The sequence below is a fragment of the Agrilus planipennis genome, unplaced genomic scaffold (assembly GCF_000699045.2).
Source record: "Agrilus planipennis isolate EAB-ADULT unplaced genomic scaffold, Apla_2.0 scaffold66, whole genome shotgun sequence".
Lineage (NCBI taxonomy): Eukaryota > Metazoa > Arthropoda > Insecta > Coleoptera > Buprestidae > Agrilus > Agrilus planipennis.
The window spans coordinates 796,570-818,143 of record NW_020438868.1 but is presented as its reverse complement, the minus strand read 5'-3'; the positions used below and the strand labels follow the sequence as shown (position 1 = coordinate 818,143).

Sequence of the window (21,574 nt, the reverse complement as noted above, 5' to 3'; positions counted from 1 at the left end):
CGGCGAATGGTAAAGCGTAGAGCCATCTGAAACAAATTAAAAATCAGTTTCGATCAGATTTCATTGATATATATATATTTGATATAACACACTGCGAAGATATTTTATTACATTTTAAAATTTTTATTACGTAGTCAACTAATTGATAAATATAACCAAACCTTACCCTCGGATGTGAACAGGATAAAATTTGAGATAGTACATTCCTGGGGTGTAACATAGTATACAAGTTAAAAGAGTTTCCACAATCAAACTTATATTCAAAATCCAATTTCCCATTCCTTAAATAAAGAAAACAGTTTCGGTTTTTAATGGTTTCGACATTTTGCTTGGTACGCCTAATATAAATACTTTTATTTATTACACCTTTACCTTGCTTAAATAATGAATTTCTTCTAGTCTTGCATACTATAAGGTCGAACCATTGACTTACGACTACTGATACCATCACGGCTGAGTAACAAGTGTATTCCAAGACTTTTCTTTCTGAATAACTCCACTCTTGTCCATATGAATCTTCCAGGTCGTTAATATCTTCCGATTCCCATTTTTCCCTTAATCCTGCAATGAAAATCACATTTTTGACCACATGAAGACGTAAGTTTAGTAAAGAAGCATGTTTCAACCTCAGACCTAATCTTAAATTTTGATGCATGATTTATTTATATAGATACAATAGATTATGCCATAATCTTGGTTTTTGTTATACATATAGACTAAATTTTAATTTTGTCATTGGTATACTATTTTTTGACTCTGCCTTGAACTTGAATCTACAGCTTTCGATTGTAATCTAAGTCAATATGTTACTTCTGGTTTCAACTTTGATCTTGGTGTAAGTCTTCACGTATTTTGGTTCTGGTTTCTACATTTGTCTCTAAGTTTAATTTTGATCTTGTTGTTATGCCTATACGTTTGTAAGTCAGTCTTAATTATGGTCATATCTCTACAGTCTTTGTCATGTTTCAATTTTGATCTTGATATAAATCTTAACGTATTTCGGATGTGGTTTGGGACCATAGTTTCCTGTAGATTTAGTTTGGTTATGAGCCAAACCTTATTATGTCTTTTTCTAATAATGATCATGCATCTATAATTCTTCTGTCCATCTATTTTATATGTTACCTTAAAAATATTAACTTACCGAATAATTTCATTGGTAAGAATCCATGTTCCGCCATGATCATAAAATAAACGAAGAAACCGCCAGCGGCCTCAATCATACCCAAATGTCCATAGGCGAGATAGTAAAGTTTACCGGTGACCATGTGATCTTCGGCTGGATTCCTGGGAGGTCTCATCATGATATCACTTTCAGCCTTCTCGTAGGCTAAACTTATTGCGGGCATCATATCCGTCAACAGATCAATGCACAGAATAGCGATTACTCCTGAAACACGTCACAACATGAATATATGTATATGTACGTCCTTCAGGACCAAAACTTACCTAGTGGCAGTGGTATGTCCAACGATACGAAGGCAATGAACGGTAAGATTTCTGGCACGTTTGAAGCTAGAGTGTAACAGATGGACTTCTTTAAATTGTCAAAGATCCTGCGACCTTCTTCGATTCCTGTTATTATCGAGGCGAAATTATCGTCCAGTAAAATCATATCCGCAGATTGATGTGACACCTCGGTTCCTGCGATGCCCATCGCAATACCGATATCAGCTTTCTTCAATGCTGGAGAGTCATTAACGCCATCACCTGTTACTGCAACTAAAGACAAAAGGTTTTAATCACACACAATACTTACTTATCTTTATTATTGATATAGTTAAGGTCTTTTCTCGATCTATGTTTGATTGGAAAGTATTTCGCCTTGAACAAGTAACCGTTCATGGTCATGTCAAAAAGTTCAGTGTAGGTAGATTATGACGTTAATTTGCCCTTACCTGTTTCTCCCAACCTTTGGCACCCTTCCACAATTTGTAGTTTCTGTTGTGGAGACGTTCTTGCGAAAACGATTTCTTGGAAGGAATACAATATTTCGTCAACTTCATCACTCGAAAGGGATCTCAATTTGGTACCGTCTATGACGATAGCAGAGTCACTGGCTTGTTTTCTTTTGTGGATGTCGTCTATTGTATTGTTTGATGTTATTATTCCTACGGATTCTGCAATCGCCTTTGCTGTTACCTAAAATACAAGAAGAACATTTTTGATATCCAAGTTTCCATGAGAAAATACGCATACTTCAAAAGCATTATTAAATTAACAGAAGCACGTGCCAATTGCATCCACCATTTCTCGTAATATTGACAAAAGTACTATTATAAGTACCCAATTGTGTGCAAAAAATTTTCTATAATTTTGAGCACATACGGGGTTTCAAAGGGGGCAAAATATATGTACATATTACAAAAAGGAAACACGTCAACATGAACTACGAATGAAAGTCGTCTCGCAAATAATTTCTGATATCAGAAGTAGTTTATTATTTTCATTGTACATGTGTAAATATATGGCAACAAGGAGAGGGATATCAATCCAAACGAAATTCAAACCTTTTTTTTTTCAGAAAGAAGACGTTACATCCTTTCTTCTTTCAATGACCTTTATGATGATATGCTTGCTGTAATATAAAAATTAAGTAGCGCTTTTAAGGAACAAGGTATTCAAATAACTATTTAAGACACTGTACTGAGAGTTTCTAAATCAAAGAATGGTAAGTGTGTTTGGCAATTAACAAGTCTGTCGATAGTTAAGTGCTTTTGTCATAGAATAACAGTTTCCATTTCATCCCTTTGTTTTACGAATAAACAACTTTTCAGCCTATATTGACTTTGATTTTTCTTTTTACAGAATAAAGTTAATATTTCTATTAAATGTAGACTTACAGGATGATCTCCAGTAACCATGATAATTCTTATGCCAGCTGATCGGCATTTTGCGACGGCGTCAGTTACTTGAGGTCGTGGAGGATCGATCAGTGATACAAATCCCAAAAATCGTAGGCCAACGAGTGGAAAATTGGGAGGATCAGTCGAGAAATGGAACGACCTGTTGTAACGACCCTCCAGGACTAGATCAGCAAATCCCAATACTCTTTCCCCTAATGAGGTAATTACTCATTTTAATACATAGGTTTAAAAAGAGTGAGAGCAAATTTCTTACCCTTTGCTGCAAGATTCATACACGCATGCTCGCATTGGGTGCGAACATTGTCATCCAACGTTTCTGTTTTACCATCCAGTAAGATTTTGTTACACCTGTCCAATACTCCTTCAGGAGCCCCTTTTACCACCAACAACATTTCGTTCCCGTTATCGAGTGCGTGTAAACTTGCCTTGAAACAATTAAATTATGATAATTTAAAGACATTCGATTGATTGCACAAAAGATTCGATTTTGAAATCGAAACTCTGACCTACCTACCTGGAATTTCGTGGCTGAAGTGAAAGGAATTTCAAACAGCTTCGGATTTTGATCTCGAAACGTCATTACCGAACCAAAACTGCCGCTTAGTTCTGCGAATTTTAGTAAGGCAGCCTCGGATGCGTCTCCTCTAACTTCCTTTCGCAAAACGTTGAGATGTTCCTGTTGGGGTTTGAACTCTGCTCGGTTACACAATGCCACACACCTCATTAAGTTTGAGAATCCTTTAAAAAAATTAAGTAATGATATACTTGGATCAAATTAAGAAGGCGAAACCACTTCATTTTTTAAAAAATTCTTTAAATTTGACTTATTAAAGGCTTTCGCCTTTGAACTGATGCTATTCTGATTCGGGTCTAAGAGCTGTCGTATGTTGGAGTCGTTTCCTAATGTTTCGTTAGAACGAGTGGCAAGCTTCTTTAGAGTTCCTTCCATCTCAATACTGCGGAGAGTCCACATTCTTCCATCTCCGATGCTGTGAAGAATCCACATCCTTCCATTTCCGATACTCTGGACAGTCCTCTTACTTCCATCTTTGATACTGTCGACAGTCCACATCCTTCCATCTCTAATACTGCAAACAGTCCACATCCTTCCATCTCCGATAATGTGCACAGTCCTCATCCTTCTATCTCCGATACTGTGGACAGTCCTCATCCTTTAATCTTTGATACTGTGGACAGTCCTCATCCTTTAATCTTTGATACTGTGGACAATCCACATCCTTCCATCTTCGATACTGTGGACAGTCCTCATCCTTCTATCTCCGATACTGTGGACAGTCCTCATCCTTCTATCTCCGATACTGTGGACAATCCACATTCTTCCTTCTTTAGTACTGTAGAATGTCCACATCCTTCCATCTCCAATACTGTGGACAGTCCACATCCTTCCATCTCCGATAATGTGGACAGTCCTCATCCTTCTATCTCCGATACTGTGGACAGTCCTCATCCTTCCATCTTTGATACTGTGGACAGTTCTCACCTTTCCATCTCCGATACTGTCGACAGTCCAGATCCAGAATCTAATTTGGAAGGACCTCTGACGAACCTTGTCACTTGTGCTAGTGAAACGTTAGGAAGCGACTCCAATCGACGACGACCTTTAGACTTGAAGAAGAACAGCGTCAGTTATTTAAATTTACCTTCGTCAGATTTAGTTCCTTTTATAATTTCATTCTTTTGAACATCAACCTCTAATTGTTTCTTGTTAAACCAAACGTGTAAAACAGTCATTCGGTTTTGGGTTAATGTGCCAGTTTTGTCTGAACAAATAACAGAAACCGAACCCAACGTTTCGACTGCTTCCAAGTTCTTCACCAGACAGTTCCTTGCAGCCATTCGTTTAGCTGTCACCGATAAGCAAACGGTAACAGTTGCTAACAATCCTGTAAAAGATATTGTTTACAATTCATTGTACATATTGAATTATTTTCGAGGTGATGGAACTGACCTTCAGGTACATTTGCAACAATAATACCGATCAGAAACAGGGCAGCTTCTAGCCAACTGTAGCCTAAACATAGAGATGCAATGCCGAACACGAATCCCAGAAAAAGAGCCCAGACACTGATGATCTTCATAAATCTTTCCATTTCTTTCGCGATCGGTGTTTTGTCGGCCTGTAGACGAACCGCTAGACCGGCAATATGACCCATCACTGTGTTATCACCACATGCTATCACTACACCTATAAAATACAGTTAACAGTAAGACCTTTAGGTCCTTTAGTGCGTTCAGGAATGATGATCTGGGATTGCAAAATGATGTCCGAATAAACCAGGAGCAACACAGTTCCAAAAGTCTTTAAAGTGATGTCTATGTCCTCATTTTATTTGTGTCCCAGACCATTTATTTTAAATAAATTTGAAAATTATATTTGTCTTTTATTGTATTAAGATTGAAAAAGGTATTTACCTATCGCGGTTCCTTCGATAGCATTTGTTGAAAACAGGGCAACATTTCTTGATTCGTACAGCTGTTCACTTGTGGATTCAGTAGATCTTGGTAATGGCTCCGACTCTCCAGTAATAGCTGAGTGGTCAACCTTCAAATTTTTTTAATTGTTACTATTCCAAATAGCAACTAAATTACACAATTGATTGAATATTCGATTATTATTCTACTGTAGACCTTATCAATTAATTTGCTGATTTATTTGATAGAATTTAGTTGTAATATTAATAAGAATGAAGACGTACTTTCAATCCTTGATTTTTTATAATACGAATGTCAGCCGGAATGGTGTCGCCCCCTTTAATTTCTACCAAATCTCCCACTACAACATCCCTTGCTAATATTTGAATAGACTCCCCTTGTCTTATTACAGTGGCTTTCATTGGTATCATATTCCCGAACGACTCCATTATCTAAAACAGTTATCCATGGTAATACTTATTACTACTAAAGTACAACTTTCTTTGTTTCAGTTCACTCATAACAATGGTTTTCATCAAAATCATTAGAACTTTTCCTTGATTAATAAAAATAATTTTGTTCATTGATAGGACTCGATATGAGAAGATAAGTTTTCTTGATTTCACCCATCTCTCTTTTATTGTTACCTTTGAGGGTATATAGGGTAGGTACGTATTAATTTTATGAATTTAGGTAGAATAACGTTTTCTATTTGACCTTTACTGACTAGGGAAATAACCGATAAAGGTCATCGATACTATAAATTTTATTTGGATTAACTGAGCGTGAAATAAAATGTCCCGTCTCTCATTTTCATACAAATGTCATGATGAAATTTAATTTCCTATGCTGTAACATGTAATTAATTAAATTGTCAACAAAAAGCTCTATAGGGTCTAGACTCCTTCGTCCAAAAATAAAAAATTTGATTGGTAGGTAGTATTGAATCTGAAATTCAGATGTTGCAACTAAAACAAACCCTAATTTGGACAAGCAAGAATTGAATATTACTTTAAATCGTACCTGTAATCGTAATCTTGAAGGATAATAAAAATGACAAAATTTTGAATCATATACTCTTTTGTAGCAACAGTTTTTACGATTTATTTAGAAATAAAAAATGATAAAAACCATGAACTATGTAGATATATATTGGGGATTATCCGGAACCGAGCTTTCAATAAACAATAACACTACAATATTTATTGTACTGCCAATAGGCTCAAACCATCAAATGATGAGATGCCATAACAAAAATGAAAAAGAAAATAAACCTGGAGCATCAACCACATAAACAAGTCCACCGTAAACATCAAAGAGACGGAATTTCATAAATGCTGTATAAATATCTTGCTAGGTGTAAGAAATTGAAATAAACTCACTCACTTTGGAACTCTTATTTTCTTGATAATACATAAACATTCCGGTCACTATGACGATGCTACAAAGGACAATTCCCAATACCAGTTCATCCTGATAGTTCTCATTGTGTAGAAATCTAACTAAAGCGGATCCGAAGCACAGGAAGGCTCCAATCCATAATAATATTGAAAATCCTAAAGGAAAAAGAAATAAGGATTTACGGTGCGTAAAAAAAAGGCTGTGATGGATGGCAAAATTGGCCTAAAATCTATCTGAATGGTGTTCGACATTCAGGCTTGATGGTGGTGGTATTGGATTGATCCTCTTCTTTCGATATAGTACTAAAGAGGCTTAGCCTCAGTACAACCGCAGCAAAAGCCATTATCTACATCTGATGGCGAAACGTCGAATAAACGATTCCATCAGTGATTTTATCGATGGAGAGAATCAAACTTAGACCAATTATAGTGTCAATTGCATGACCGAAACACAATCTGCATGACCAGATCAAATTTGCGAGAACAAGTCAAAGGAAAGGAGATATAAAACAAATGATAGCGCTGGGTAGAGTTACCTTTAACAAAAAGAAGTCACCTCTACGTTCGATAACATTTAATTTAAGAATTGTTAAGGATTTTATATCTGGAGCATTGCTCCATATGGGCGCGAAACGTGGACGATGGGCGCAGAGGAAAAGAAAAGATGGGAAGCGTTCGAAATGTAGTGTTACAGTCTAATGATGAGGATACCGTGGATAGAGAAGGTTAGAAATGAGGAGGGATTGGAGAAAGTCGAAGAGCAGAAGACTTCAATAAGAAATAGGCCAGATAGGTAGGTAGCACACCTTCTGGGGCATGTGAAACGCACTGTTAAGACAGCAGGTAAAAGTCGGTCTGTGTTCTGTCGGAGCTGCCTGCGACGCGCTGATGAGATCCAAAAAGATCGAAATCGCAATCCGCGTCTGCAGTTTCGACAGAATACAGACCACTTCGAATTATTTTATGCGAAGATTAGCTAATTATACGAAAGATTAGAGTGGTTGGTGTATCTACCAGTACCATGTACCAGCTTTAGGACCAACGAGCTTATGATGATGGTATTCTAATTGACTTGCCTCCTGAGAGAAGTTTAAGGAATTTAATGATTTCTGGTGTTTTCCTTGAAGGCGTCAGGGCATTAGGTCCATGATCTTCAAGGAGTTTCTTTGCTTTTTCGTGGTTCAATCCAAACTGTTGATGTGAGTCCAATTGGGCAAATAAGCTTTCTGGAACACAAAGAAGTTGCGTCAATACATTAAGAAATTAAATTTAACAAAATTCGAAAGGCATTTCTAATTATAAATCAAATTAAAAACGTTGCTGGTTGTAAGTTTTGAAAGCAATTAATCAAATGTGTAGAGTTCTTTAGGTTGGCTGAAGTCCAACTTGTTTTTTATAAACAAAAAATTAATTTCGTTAAACATTTGAACATTGGTCGCGCTTTATTCATCGACAGATGTAATTGATATTTGGTTCCCATTTTCTGGTATTTTTGGTAACATTTATACACAACATTATGTACAGAAGTGATTTTTAGATATGCTGAAAGAAATGGTAAGCGCCTCCGCCAAATATTTAGGTAGTGACAAAATAAAATCTGCTGTTGCTTGCTTAAAAGTTGCTTTAGTTTAATTTCTTCGAGATGGAGCAGATACAATAGATTGTAAACTTTGAACTACGATTATTGGATAAACAAATACTTTCTCAAATTACTGCTATATAAACAACGATTTGGTGTTATTAATGCGTTTAAAATGTTGCCAAAATTTCAATGCGTATTAAACCTCTCATTACATACGTATAACGAGACATTTATGTAAAGTTTAGTTTTCTTGGTATAATCGTCAACTAATTTATTTATGGAAACTCAAATAGCAAATGTTATTTTTGATTTTCAACATTTATCTATAACTTTATCTACTATATACTGTATTACCATTTATTTAATCATTTTAATCAAGTATTTAAATGTAAGATGTAAAACTGTTGCATTTAGAACGATGCAACTTAGACTTTTAACTTCCTGGAAAATTGACGCGCAAAATAGAATGTTACAAATAACTACAGAACTCAACAGGCTTCTTCCTGTACAAACGATTAAGTTATATATCATATCCTATCAATAATATTCTTTGAAACTGTGTGAGATCTACAGTTCATTGGAAAACATCTACTGCATCTTTTGTTCATCATTTTCTTCGAAAATTCAATTCAAATCGATGAGGTTGAACTGAACTGAACTGAACATTTGATACGACTTTTAACTTCATTTTGGAATAAACATACATTTTCAATAAGTTAAGCTGTCTTGTCTCTATATATATATATGTGTGTCTGGTTGAATTTAGAAACCGATAAATATAACAAAACGGAATTAACGTTAATGTTAAACGTATCCGGTAGAATTAAGTTAACATGGTCCAGTGTATTTTATATTCAATCTGCCGATTTAAAAATATCTTTTATCACAACCGGCAATTGAAATGTAAATAAATATAGTCTGTTCCAAATATCTGTTCGACAAATGAATGTCTACAATTTTTCGTTTTCGTTGCTCTCGTTTCGCAATTTGAATGTAGATGATATTGCAAAATTTGAAATAATAAACATCAGTTCTTCTCTCCGAATATACTTCATGATTTATATTTAGTAGGATCATATGCAACAATTGTGATGCTATAGATTGACGATGAAGATGCTGTCGATAGAATAGGACAGAATTATGAGAACAGAGGAATAAGGAAAAGGAAAAATAGGATGGCAGAACACGTCCTCAGACATGAAGAGATAGTGATAAATGTAGGAGCAAAAGCACTAAGGAAGGCCTACATATATTCCCTATCAGGATGATGATATTGGTCCACGTCTTATCATAGTAAGTTTACGAGTAGATGGAACCAGAGATATGTTATGAGATCTGATTCTCGGTTAATAATTTAGGCCATTTGTTTCCAACCTAACAGCGGATTCAAAAACTCAAAAAACATCTAAAAGCAGGCATCTGAAGTTCGAACAGACTTTTTCGTTTTATTGTAGCATGGTGTCCTTATGTCGGCCAAGGATATATCTGGCCAAAGTCGTCATGATAAACAAGAAATGAGAAACTTCAACTTTTTTGTTTTAGTTACAAAGTAAACTACGATACTGAAAACGGTTGCTGTGTGTTGTGAACAGTGAAATGATTTGTTTATTACGTTGAAAACTGTGTGAGTTTATTAACTTTAATTAATAGTTTTGCACAGGGAATTATGTACGTATTTTGAAAAGTTCACCAGCGAAGGAAACTTTACATTTCATGTTAAACATTGTTAAATAACTCCTAATTCCTGATACTGGGTAGTTTATGTTCATATATACATAGGTATGAGATTTTACTGGACAGGAAGCTTTCTATATAATTTTTGTTGTCTTTTTTGTTGCTATTATGTTCATATAAAAACAAACTTTTTGCTTTTTTATGCAACTGTACAGGGCATCAGACAGTTTTTGCTATTTTTCATAATGATGTCAAGTTTTTAATTGAACTGACTGACTTGATGGACCTTTAATTAATAATTAGGGTTTGGCGATAGATTTACATTAACAATTCTCAAAGATGTCCACCTCACACCGGATGGGGCTTTTAGCCCGATTGACAGACCTTTTAAAATGTTTCTACAAAGTGTTTACCTACCACAAGTCTTCGTTTTACATTCACTTCCTGTTTTCCTTCGATAAAATAAGAAGGATATTATTGTGATTCATATATCAAAAAGTCAAAATTATTTAGGCTACTTTATTCTTCAACAGAAGTAGGAGTTAAGAGGAGTATTAAAAGTAGATCTAGATTAGATTACTGTTCAAAAATAGTTAAGGATGTGGAATGTTCTAGCTGTAGGGAAATGCGAAAATTAGCTCAGGATAGGGAGAAGTGTAGGTACGTGTTCAATCAGTCTTAAGATTAATAACTTCTGATAATGATTCTTGATCTCATATGTGTGAATTAAAAGTTATTTAATTTTTTAAGAATATAAACGAAGGATGTGTTTCATAAGGCTTGTATTTTGTTTTCACTTATTGCTAGATGCTCAAGGACATCAAACGTATCCTTCATACGTTGTTTGTTGTTGCGTAAAATACTATTTATTACAAAAATTCTTCTTTACTTATTAAGCAGGTACTACGCGATATTCTTAAAACATTTAAGAGTTACCTACTGCTAAAGTTTCAGTAAAATATTTCAGCTTGTCAAGTTTACTTAGAGTGAATGTCTGATTTATGACAATCTGCAGCTGTCTGGCACTAATGCCAATCATAACTTCCTCCTTAAGGCTGGACAGAGAATTTGAAACTAGAATACAGATTCGATCCAAATTAAATATCGAAAAGCGACGTGATTTTACGTGTTGGTTTTTCCAATTCTTTAGACAATAATTTCATTTCCTTTTAATTTACTTCATTCTACATTAAAAAGCTCCACGATTTCACCCTAATGAGTAACAAGGGACTAAGGGACAAGGGTCAAAGCTAGGGCAGGACTTATATTGACTGCAACATTTTTTGGGTGCTACGAACATACATGAGCAAGAATGAAATAATATTAGAAAGTTTTAAAACTGCTTCCGTTTGAGCGTGGTTTGAAAGCAATTTTATTTTAAGATATGAATATGAAGATGTCTATTAATATACATCGCATGAAGTCCTTCTCTGCTTAAGTATTTTTACAACTAATTGGTCAAAATTTCTGTCGCTTTAAATATAGACTGTTTGTATAACAAAAAGTCCAATGAATCTTAATGAAAATCACAAGGTTCAGCTTGTACATTTTTATGAGAGAGACAGCAAACGACAATTTGTGAATATGGATTCTGTGATTGCTCACAGTTTCTTTGCCAATTTCAAAGAGTTGTTTGTAAGCACGTGAGATATATGTAGATACTTACCTAAATGAACATAGGTATCTTCTATCTGCAGTATATACAGAGTATATACTGTTCATTATTTCGAAACAAGTCCATAAATTATGTAATTAATTGTTTACCTTACAGAAATTGCTTTTCATAAACAATTTTCTATGTTTCCGACATACAAAAATATCTAAAAATAGTATCACTAATCTTAAGGTGTAAATAGCGTAGGCGCTACTACAGTCACGAATATTTTAATATGGCGGACGACAGCCATCTTGTCATAAAATGTATTACTTATTGTTTATCTACTTGCGCTTTTTAGTATAAATCACCATTATTATATTAAGTATGTTTGATATTATTATATTAAGTATGTTTATTTTTTAATTTCTTATTTCTTCGATAATTCAACGGATATTTATATAGCGTTGAACTCTACGTAATCTTCTATGCATGTTTTCTCCTTCTGTTTAAGTCAGGTGTAATAAAAATTCGAAAATACAAAACCGTTTATTTTTCTAAGCTTGTTTTATTACTGTGTCGAATTTCCCTTCCTCTTTGGCGTTGAATATGCAATTAAACTGTATTTAACTGGTGTTCCAAGATTGCTTTCGTTTTTCAAACTTCTACGATAGCTACGCCAATAATGGCACTGAATGCACTTCTTCTATTTTATAGATTATCATTTTATGGTTGCAAAATATTTATTTAGATTATATGGTTTGTCAAAATCCTTTATCTACAAATTTAGGCAAATCATCAGGTTTGGGGAATCCCAAGACAAAAAGAACAAGAAACTGTAAGTCATTTGTTAGCAAGACAACAAATGAGACAAGAAGTTTGTGAATAAGGCAAGAAATCTTACTAGTTTATACTAAAAATCTTAAACAGCAACAATTTCTTCAACTACTTCGACTTTTTAAGGATTTCGTAGAACAAATCTGTTAATGGCGGTTTTAAAAACCTCCCCTCCATTTTGATTTAAGATATACATGCATGTATATATATTTCACTTCGAAATATTGTAAGAAACGACCAGGTTTTCTGTTTGATTACCATCAATAAAACACCCGCCCGTTTTTTCTTTAATTACTAGATGTATAAAGTGTATTCTTTGTTCTATCTTTAGATCTCACGTCATCAAGGTAGATATACAGTACACAGCGATGAAGGAAATATCGATTGGGAAATATCTTTTCTTGTGACTGTAAGGCGTAGTCCAATACATAATTATTCATTATTGTATGCGTTTTAAGTGTGAAATGTTAAAAATATTCTGTAACTCGCAATCAGTTCGCAACAGTGTTGCTAGGTGGTAGAAATTGCTTAAAACTAGTTCGGCTATTTCCTATAATTCTATACATACACATATACGAAGGCTGCACCATTTACGCAAAGCAATTTTCCTTGCGAGACGTGGAAAAACTTTCGACAGGTTATTTATTTGGCAGATCATCGGTCGTCACGAATTTTTGCCAGAACCAAAATAGAGGTACGACAGATGTAGCAGAACTTACGTTCTCCTTTTTATGAATGAAAACTAATTTAATAAAAAAAAGACAGACGAGTTAAAATTAGTGCGATTGTTGCTACAGAAAATTTTTAGCCTTTGGCTTCCTCGCAGTTTGTGCGCACCCGCACAGCAATCAAGCATCACGCCCTTGGAGCTGCAAACCGTGCAGTTCCATACAGAGTTTTTTTGTATTTATTTTATTTTGTATATTGTACAAATGTAAAGAAATAATTAAAAGGCATTTATATTAAATGTTATCGATAATATGAAGTGAAATTAGGGGTTCTACAGCTCCTCTAAGGGTATAATCATTACATAGGATATGCAACAACTGTAAATTAGGGCTGTCAAGTAATAATTCCACCTAAAATTAGAAATCAATTATTTTTGGGGGTTTTTCATAACTCTGGTATTAATTAGATCATCTTTTGTACAAAGGTTCTAGGTTATCGTCATCAAGTACTTTACAGATTTTGTTGTGTCAGCACTGAGTTAATCTGTTGATGACAAAACTAATTAGCAACTTTTCCTTAAGTACATTGCGTTTCCTTTTTAATCAACTATGCATATACATGTACATAATATAATTAAGGCATTGTGACTTCAAATCTCTTCTAAGAACGTTTTTGTAATATAAAGTTTTGTCATTAAAATTTTTTTTGTGTTTTGGTGGAGACTCCTGTGCTATAGCACCTGTTGAATATGCTTAATTCCGGCCCTGATGGCCAGGGAGGTTATTGCGAATGTGATTTAAAAATAAAGTAGTACATACTTAATGCTAAATAATTAATAGATTTCTTAACAAAAGTGTGGTAGTAGCAATTTGACGCTTAAATGGGATATTCTAAATATCAACCTACATGTGTCCTTGTTTCTAAAATAAGCTCTTTATAATTCAAGCGGTAGACTTCACCACGCTGTTACGTATTTAAAAGTTCGTGATTTCGCCAATGCCAAAAATCTGAGAAACTGAAATAAAATTTTTTAAAATTTTCATTATTTCTGAGCTATTTCTTCCTGCATGGGTCAAACGGCCAAAAGATTTTTAGTAGGTAATAGTTATATTAGAGTCCTATAGTAAATGACTACAATTATGAAGATCATAATTGCGCATGTCTAACTTGAGCACGTCTATTTTACGTTTTAGTTTCTATTTTAAACATATTTCCTATGATTACGTAAAGCTGTGGAAGATTCGTTGAAATATAACATCAATTTTCACTTATATATAGTATATAGATTTAATGAAATGGTCTAGTAAGTAAAAGTTAATTAAGTCACATTGTAAAATATAAAGCATGATGGATTGTATTATTCGTTTCTTTTGAGTTTAAATCATTTAGAATACAAAAAAAAAAATATTTTACAAGATTACACATCATTTATATGTATTTATTTCTATTATATTACGCCTATTGAGATATAAATTTATATCACCGCTTGGGCTTCTCGTGTTTGCACTATTTATATGATCAATAATATTATATCGACTACCTTTTGTCGGATAGTTCTCAATTTTGGAACATTCCGGATACTTCCGGAAAGTCTTTCGTAACATTCTTCTATTTTCTTTGTAGCCACATATGATTTATTACCCTGTGTTGACGGGTATCAATGGTGGAAACGTGCTACTATATCGTTCTCCACCTAAGGCATAATTAAACGTCTGCAATAATATGAACTACGAAGTATTACAACCAAAGAAATTAATTCACATTCGAATATCTCAAACGTATTCTCTTTTGGTCCAGTTTATCGCAATACTTCTGTGATTATTTACGGTTAGGAATTAAACGCATTTTTGTTCGAATCCATTAATCTGGTAACATTATAATAAACGGACTGTTTGCTTTCAGACATTTCTCACCGAGTTGAGTGTTCAATTGGAAAATGGGGGAGAAATAACGTAAAAGCCAACGCCCCACAGGGTTCGATTACATTAAGAATAAAAGCAAACACGTATATGTATCAAACAGCTTCTTTTACGTAATGGCATTGTTCGATGTTTCGTAAAAGGTTCGTGACCTAAATAGCGGAAACGATATTATTTTTATTTTTGTTGACCCACGGCGGATGCACACATGGGAACAACGAAATTGTTTAAATGCACTAAAATTGTTTCGCTACAATCTAATTCGATCAGGTGACAATATGAATGAAAGTTTAAATAGGTGTTATAAATGCATTTATTTATTTCTAAAAGTCGAAACGCATGTGTAATTTTTGGTTCCCAATTATTATTTATTATAATTATGTTGTTTTTGTAAATAGAAAGCGTTTGGCATTTGATAAATTACTATTTCTTAAAATGTATGATATGTTCTTTGATCCTTTCTTCAAATGACCTGTCTGTCTGTCCAACATCAACTGTTGAAATTTCCACATTTAAGTTTATACCTATACTGGCATTTTATATGTTAAGGTATTTGTTATTTTTTATTTGATTTTATGAGTTACGTGTTCTTTATTTGATTCTATTGTTTCTTTTTTCGAATTTTCGTAAAACTTTGTCAATGTTTATTCGGGTAGGGTTAAAGAAAACGTCGCATCTTTATCCTTCTTGCTTTTGGTTCGTGGAATTTATTGATTAAAAGCTTATCGATTTTCAAGGTTAGTTATGAAACTAACTGCAGCAAGGTGCTATTCTACTTACTTAAAAACCAGGAAAAAGCTAGTTTTTTTACCAGCACAATTCTAAAATGCTTTTTGATTCTTTTCTTAGATGTTAAAAAATAATAAATAAAAAAAGGATAACAGTACTGAATACTTACGTAATGGAATAGTGTGCAGGTCAGTTTCTATTTCCTTTTTGAAGTTTTCCAGCCGGTTTCTACTGATTTCCCTGCGGCTTAATTTCCTTTGACCATCCTTTTTAAACGACGGCATCTTCACTACCGGTTCGTATTTTTAGTTTTAGAGATTCGAAAAAATCAAAGCGATAAATTAACAATACACAACCACTAACTGTCAAATGTGGCAGTTATTATTTCTATTAAACCCACCGGGCGGCACACATCAATAACCAAATTTTAGAAAAGAAAAGGAAGAAAATCTGAAGAGTTACCTGAAACAAAATAATAAAATTATTTAATTTTTATCTATGGTTCCTGTTTCATTTGTTTTAAATATGCACTTATGTGAAAGTAGGTAAATTTTTCCTTTTTGGAAAACAAGTCCTGAAGGACAATCGATAGTTTTATTACTATCCAGGCTTATAACGCATGTTGTATCGGGTGTTTTAATCTTATCAAAAGTAAGCTATGAATAGCAATTACCATTCTGTTATGGGGAAATACTCACTAGTTTCATTAAAAGATTAAAATATGGGAAAGGCAATTCAAGCAGTAAACATTTGCAACTTCTGGTAATTGAACTAATAAAAAATTAATTTTATTTTTGTGTAAAGCTTCAAGTTTGTAATTACTCATTTGTGCTACAATAATATTCGTTAATAATTTTAATATCTATTAATTGTAAACTTTTTTATATATTTATTGTAAACTTTGAGAAGCCTTTCGTTAATTATGATGAATCGACTAACAATATAACGAATAAACAATATGTAGACAGCTTATAATATGGCTTGTAACTTGTAATGTATGTAACAATTACGCAAAATGCTTTAGACGTTATAGAATAGACGATCAAACATGCGTTAAAAGCCATTGGTTGGATTTTTTTTTCATAAAACGTAAAAGTTGTGAAATAAAAATTTTGTAAGTATTTGCTTTTTGCCAAGCGAGGAAGGTTTCACTTCGTGGACTATATTAACTACAGAGAATATTTTTGGCTGGTTATTTTTGGCGTGTAAATTAAGAATACTCGTCAAAAAAGTGCCCGAACATTTATTCAAGCATAGTTTGCATATTTTTGATAAATTTAACTAAGTACGTTATTAATTTTCAAAAAGGGGATGCATATTATCAGCTATCTTGTTAGTTATTAGATAGTTCGTGTACATTTCAAATCTTTTAATAGGTACGTTTAAATATTTGTTTTAAAATGGTGCTCCTATTAAAAAAATAATGTTTCTCAACTGTTAAAGTTTATTTATAGTGAAAATTTTCGAATTTACACGTTCTTTAATCATCCGGAGACGTTTTTTTTTTGCAACTAGCGATTGGTTCATAACTTTGTCTACTTCTAGTTTCAATAGAAAAGCTGTGCCCTCATTTGGTAACTGTTTTAGTTCTGAATCGTTAAGGTCTTGCAAAAAATAGAGCGACGCCCTTTTTTTAATTAAAGTTTAAGCGCACGACACACAGAGACATAGAAACTTACTTTTTTTATATAGTTATATTTGTTAGAATAAAATGTAAAATCCAGAAATAATCTTAAAGTTGCAAACTGTAACGGTATAAAAACACATAATTGTCAGCACAACACACTTGCCAACCAGACGATTTCATCCTGTAGCGAATGCGTACTTTGCACGGGAAACACCACAACTGAAGCACAAAATCCAATATGTGGTCCAATATTCTATTTAGAGCCGTCCTGCTTACTTCATTGATCGTAAAAATCTGCTAATTACTAGTTGCCTTCGAAGGTTTTTTTCGCGTGTCTCCTTAATTCACACAAACCCATAGGCGAGTAACTATTAGTTTTTGTTTGAAATTCCCATTATGATAATTAGTCGCTAATCATTTTGTCGTGGGTCAAACTAACGAAGTAGATAATTTCATCCAACGACAATTTTAAATGTTACTTTATACTGATGTAACATTCTAATGTTCATTATGTTCTAGGGAAAACATTAACATGCGAATTGGTTTCCCAATAGCGTTGTAAATATAGACGTAAATTTACAGGATTCCAGGAAAATCTGCAAAATACAAGACGAAGATCTAAGTCATCATTTCCCACCCTTAATTTTGTTCTTGTGACAGGTTTGAGGATACATATTTCCAGAACTGTTTGTGAAAAGCAATACTAAGGTCTAGATCTCCAGATTATCATTTCCTACCTGTTACTTTGTTCCCAATTTTGTTTTAAAGATGGTTTCGTAACAGGTTTAGAGATATATATAAATATTTCCAGAGGGGTTTGTAAAAAGCAAGACTAAGGTTTGGAACAGCATTTTCCACCTTTAATTTCATGTTTAAGGTAGTTTCAGTCGGTTTAATGACGTATATTTCCAGAACAGATTGCGAAGGCAAGACTAAGGTCCAGATCGTTATTTTTCATCTTTAATTTTGTTCCCAGTTTTGTTAATATGTTACGTTTAAGGAAACACATTTCCAGAACAGTTTGTGAAAACCAAGACAAAGGTCTCATCATCATTTTTTACCTGTTACTTTATTCTCAATTTTGTTTTAAAGATGGTTTCCCAGTAGGTTTAGAGATATATATAAATATTTCCAGAGGGGTTTGTAAAAAGCAAGACTAAGGTCTATATCACCATTTTCCTCATTTGGTGTTGTTCCCAATTTTCTTTTTGTAATGATTTCAATAGGTTTACAGCTATTTCAAAAAAAGTTTGTTAAAAGCAAGACTAAAGTCTAGATAACTATTTTCCACTATCAATCTTGTTTCCAATCTTGTTCTTGAGAGATAGTTTTAGTAGATTTAAAGATACAAATTTCCATAAAAATTTGTGAAAAGTAAGACTAAAGTATAGATTATAACTTGCTGCCTTTAATTTTGTTCTTAAGATAGTTCGATAGGTTTAAAGATATATAATTTCATAAAAACTTGTGAATGTATGGCTAAGGTCTAGATCATTGATTTCTGGCCTTACTTTTGTTTCTAACTTTGGTCTTAAAATGTTTTCAGTAGGTTTGCAAATAAAATTACGAAAAGCAAGACTAAGGCCTAGATTGTCGTATTCCACCATTAATCTTGTTTCCAATTTTGTTCTTGAGATGGTTTCAAGAGGTTGAAAGATACAAATATCTAGAAAAGTTTGTGATGACCATAACTAAGAATTAGATCATCATTTTCCACTTTTTCACTTTCTCCTTTTAATATTACATTGTGAAAAGCAAGACTAAGGTTCAAATCATCTTGTCCGCCATCAAGCTTTTTGTTCCCAAGTTAGTTCTTAATATGGTTTCACTAGTGGTTTAAAGGTATGTATTCCAAAAAAGTTTGTGATTGTAAGACTAAGGTCTTTACCATCATTTTCCACTATAAATCTTTGTCAATCAGATTTGTTACCAACCAAAACCAGTACAGTCATATTAATATCATTTCCTAATCCTCAACCATTTGGAGTTTCATTCATTCAATAGTCTAAATATGATTGTGGAGTTTTGGATTTAAACTCTCGTGAAAACTATCATGTTATGCAGGAGCACAGGAAATGTGTACCCCTTTTTTTCATCTTTTCAATTAACAGATTAACTCATAAAGGGATTGTTAGATGAGTGACGAATCAGTTAAAGAAATTTCGTTTGCTTCTAATCTAATAGGTGATGCATGTGGATTAGGTCGGTTACCTTATCGCTTGGATTTAGCATTGACGAAATCGGTGTGTTAACGCAAAAAGCAGATGCATTTCATTATGTGTGTATGTATGTGTGTGTTAATGTGTCTGAATATATGTGTGTGTGTACGTGAGAGAGCGTGTGAATATAAAGTACAGAAATAAAATTTATATTTAAACCGAGAAATTATCTAGGGCGTTCGAGATCGATCTGAAACATAAATATTTATGACGGCAAAACTTAAAACGAAAACGTTTATTTAAGACGATAGTCTTTTTCTACTACGGACCTGCAATTAAAATTGAAATTTCGCCGAAATGGCCATTCTCACGGACGCCGAGAACCGATCGTTCAATCGTAAAACCGAGAAATTAGATGCTTCAAATGTTTACATAAACCAATCGCCACTATTAACAGCTTTCCATTTACAATATACAAATTCCTTAATTGAAACAAAAAAAGGCTTTTAAATTGCAATACTGTTTAAGTATATTCTTGTGGAAGTCCAGAAGAACGATATTTTCAGCTGATTTTTAAACATTCCACTCCACAATACGCTTGTAGTGAGAGCAAAATTAGTCTTTGTCTTGCAGCCTTAGTCTTTGTTTTGCAAAAATGTAGGAGCAAAATCAAGATCAAGACTATCTTTCTACTAACCAGATCAAGACCGACACTGAACGAACAAGAACAAGACTAAAATCAAGACCGAACGAAACCAACATCAAGACTGTATCAGCAAGACCAAGTATAGAAGTACTTGTGCGAGACCAAAACCAATACCAAGACTGCGACAGTATCGGTCTTGGTATTGCTTCCAGGAAGTAGCATCACAAAGAACCTAATTATCTGAATCTATCAATGTATCTACGTTTCTAATCGAACCTTTTGCCATAGAGCTTCGTTATAACTTTTCACAAAAACAATAAACCCAAAGACACCCTTGTTGTGGACGCATTAACTTATGCTATTTCATTTCCACCACTTAAGGGATATTCCTGTAGATATAACGTTATATTTTTCTGGTACTTAATCTCACTCCTATAAAAAAACTGCTAAAGCAATTGCAGACGAGTGTGCAGAAGTTCCGCAATTGCGGAAGAAAAAGCAGAACTCTGTTGCCAAACCAGCCCAAAACCTCCCACCCGACCTAGAAGCTTCAACAATTATTGGGAGGGTATAAATTCTGTTTAAATTATCTATAAGATGACATTTGTTGTATATGCACATATTTATAGCATTATTTATCCTGATAGTCGAAATGCCCTTTAACTAACATTTCATAATCAGCATCTCCCGATCGTCCCGCTTTTATTGCTCTTGGGTTATGTTAATGCGTAAGTGCTGTACGTCTTTGACTTTGACTGAGTTATTTATTGTTTCGTAAATAAAAGGCGGTAAAACACACGCAGGTTTGAAATTGCACAAGCGAATGTGTTTACGAAAGTGGAAATCGTCAGGAATTTAAAAGTCACACTTCCTTGCGAATTGAATTTAAAGCGTTCAGTAATGTCCATTTGAATCCAAACCAACAATTGCAATCGTCTTGATCTACGGATTAGGTCGTTACTCCTGTGAGTTTCATTTCTGTTCTGCAAAGTTCACCTTTAAAACATATAAATACATTAATTGATTCACGGGAATCTTTAATGTCAATGTATCGAGGATTCGCGACATCTTCAGCAGAACCAACAACCACCCCTCTAGTCCATTTTGTATGTGATGAATTATTAAATTAATAAAACAATTCAGTTTGAATATTGGATAATTTGTATTTTAATTTTTTGTACTTCGATTTTAAGACCGATGCCTCAGGTATTCCCCGACAGTTGAATGCGAAAGAGACAGTAAAACTGAAAAACATAAAATAATTAATAATTAAAAAATCATAACTTGTTGTGTCAGCACTGAGTTAATCTGTTGATGACAAAACTAATTAGCAACTTTTTCTTAAGTACATTGCGTTTCCTTTTTAATCAACTATGCATATACATGTACATAATATAATTAAGGCATTGTGACTTCAAATCTCTTCTAAGAACGTTTT

General features: G+C 33.6%; 1 protein-coding gene across 1 annotated transcript in view; it reads right to left on the bottom strand.

Moving 5' to 3' along the window:
• LOC108734676 (sodium/potassium-transporting ATPase subunit alpha) overlaps positions 1 to 17,558 on the bottom strand; it is a 19,511-nt gene extending 1,953 nt beyond the window's left edge. The window contains exons 1-17 of the mRNA XM_025976253.1: positions 17,384 to 17,558; positions 15,874 to 16,166; positions 7,777 to 7,926; positions 6,687 to 6,856; positions 5,585 to 5,752; positions 5,301 to 5,430; positions 4,837 to 5,073; positions 4,529 to 4,771; positions 3,382 to 3,605; positions 3,121 to 3,292; positions 2,844 to 3,058; positions 1,899 to 2,142; positions 1,450 to 1,722; positions 1,145 to 1,390; positions 373 to 561; positions 167 to 281; positions 5 to 26 (exon numbers count right to left, since the gene is read on the bottom strand). Of these exons, the coding sequence (XP_025832038.1) occupies positions 5 to 26; positions 167 to 281; positions 373 to 561; positions 1,145 to 1,390; positions 1,450 to 1,722; positions 1,899 to 2,142; positions 2,844 to 3,058; positions 3,121 to 3,292; positions 3,382 to 3,605; positions 4,529 to 4,771; positions 4,837 to 5,073; positions 5,301 to 5,430; positions 5,585 to 5,752; positions 6,687 to 6,856; positions 7,777 to 7,926; positions 15,874 to 15,988 (2,913 nt within the window). The 5' untranslated portion in view covers positions 15,989 to 16,166; positions 17,384 to 17,558. The remainder of the gene's footprint in view (positions 1 to 4; positions 27 to 166; positions 282 to 372; positions 562 to 1,144; positions 1,391 to 1,449; positions 1,723 to 1,898; positions 2,143 to 2,843; positions 3,059 to 3,120; positions 3,293 to 3,381; positions 3,606 to 4,528; positions 4,772 to 4,836; positions 5,074 to 5,300; positions 5,431 to 5,584; positions 5,753 to 6,686; positions 6,857 to 7,776; positions 7,927 to 15,873; positions 16,167 to 17,383) is intronic.
• Positions 17,559 to 21,574: the final 4,016 nt, after the last annotated feature.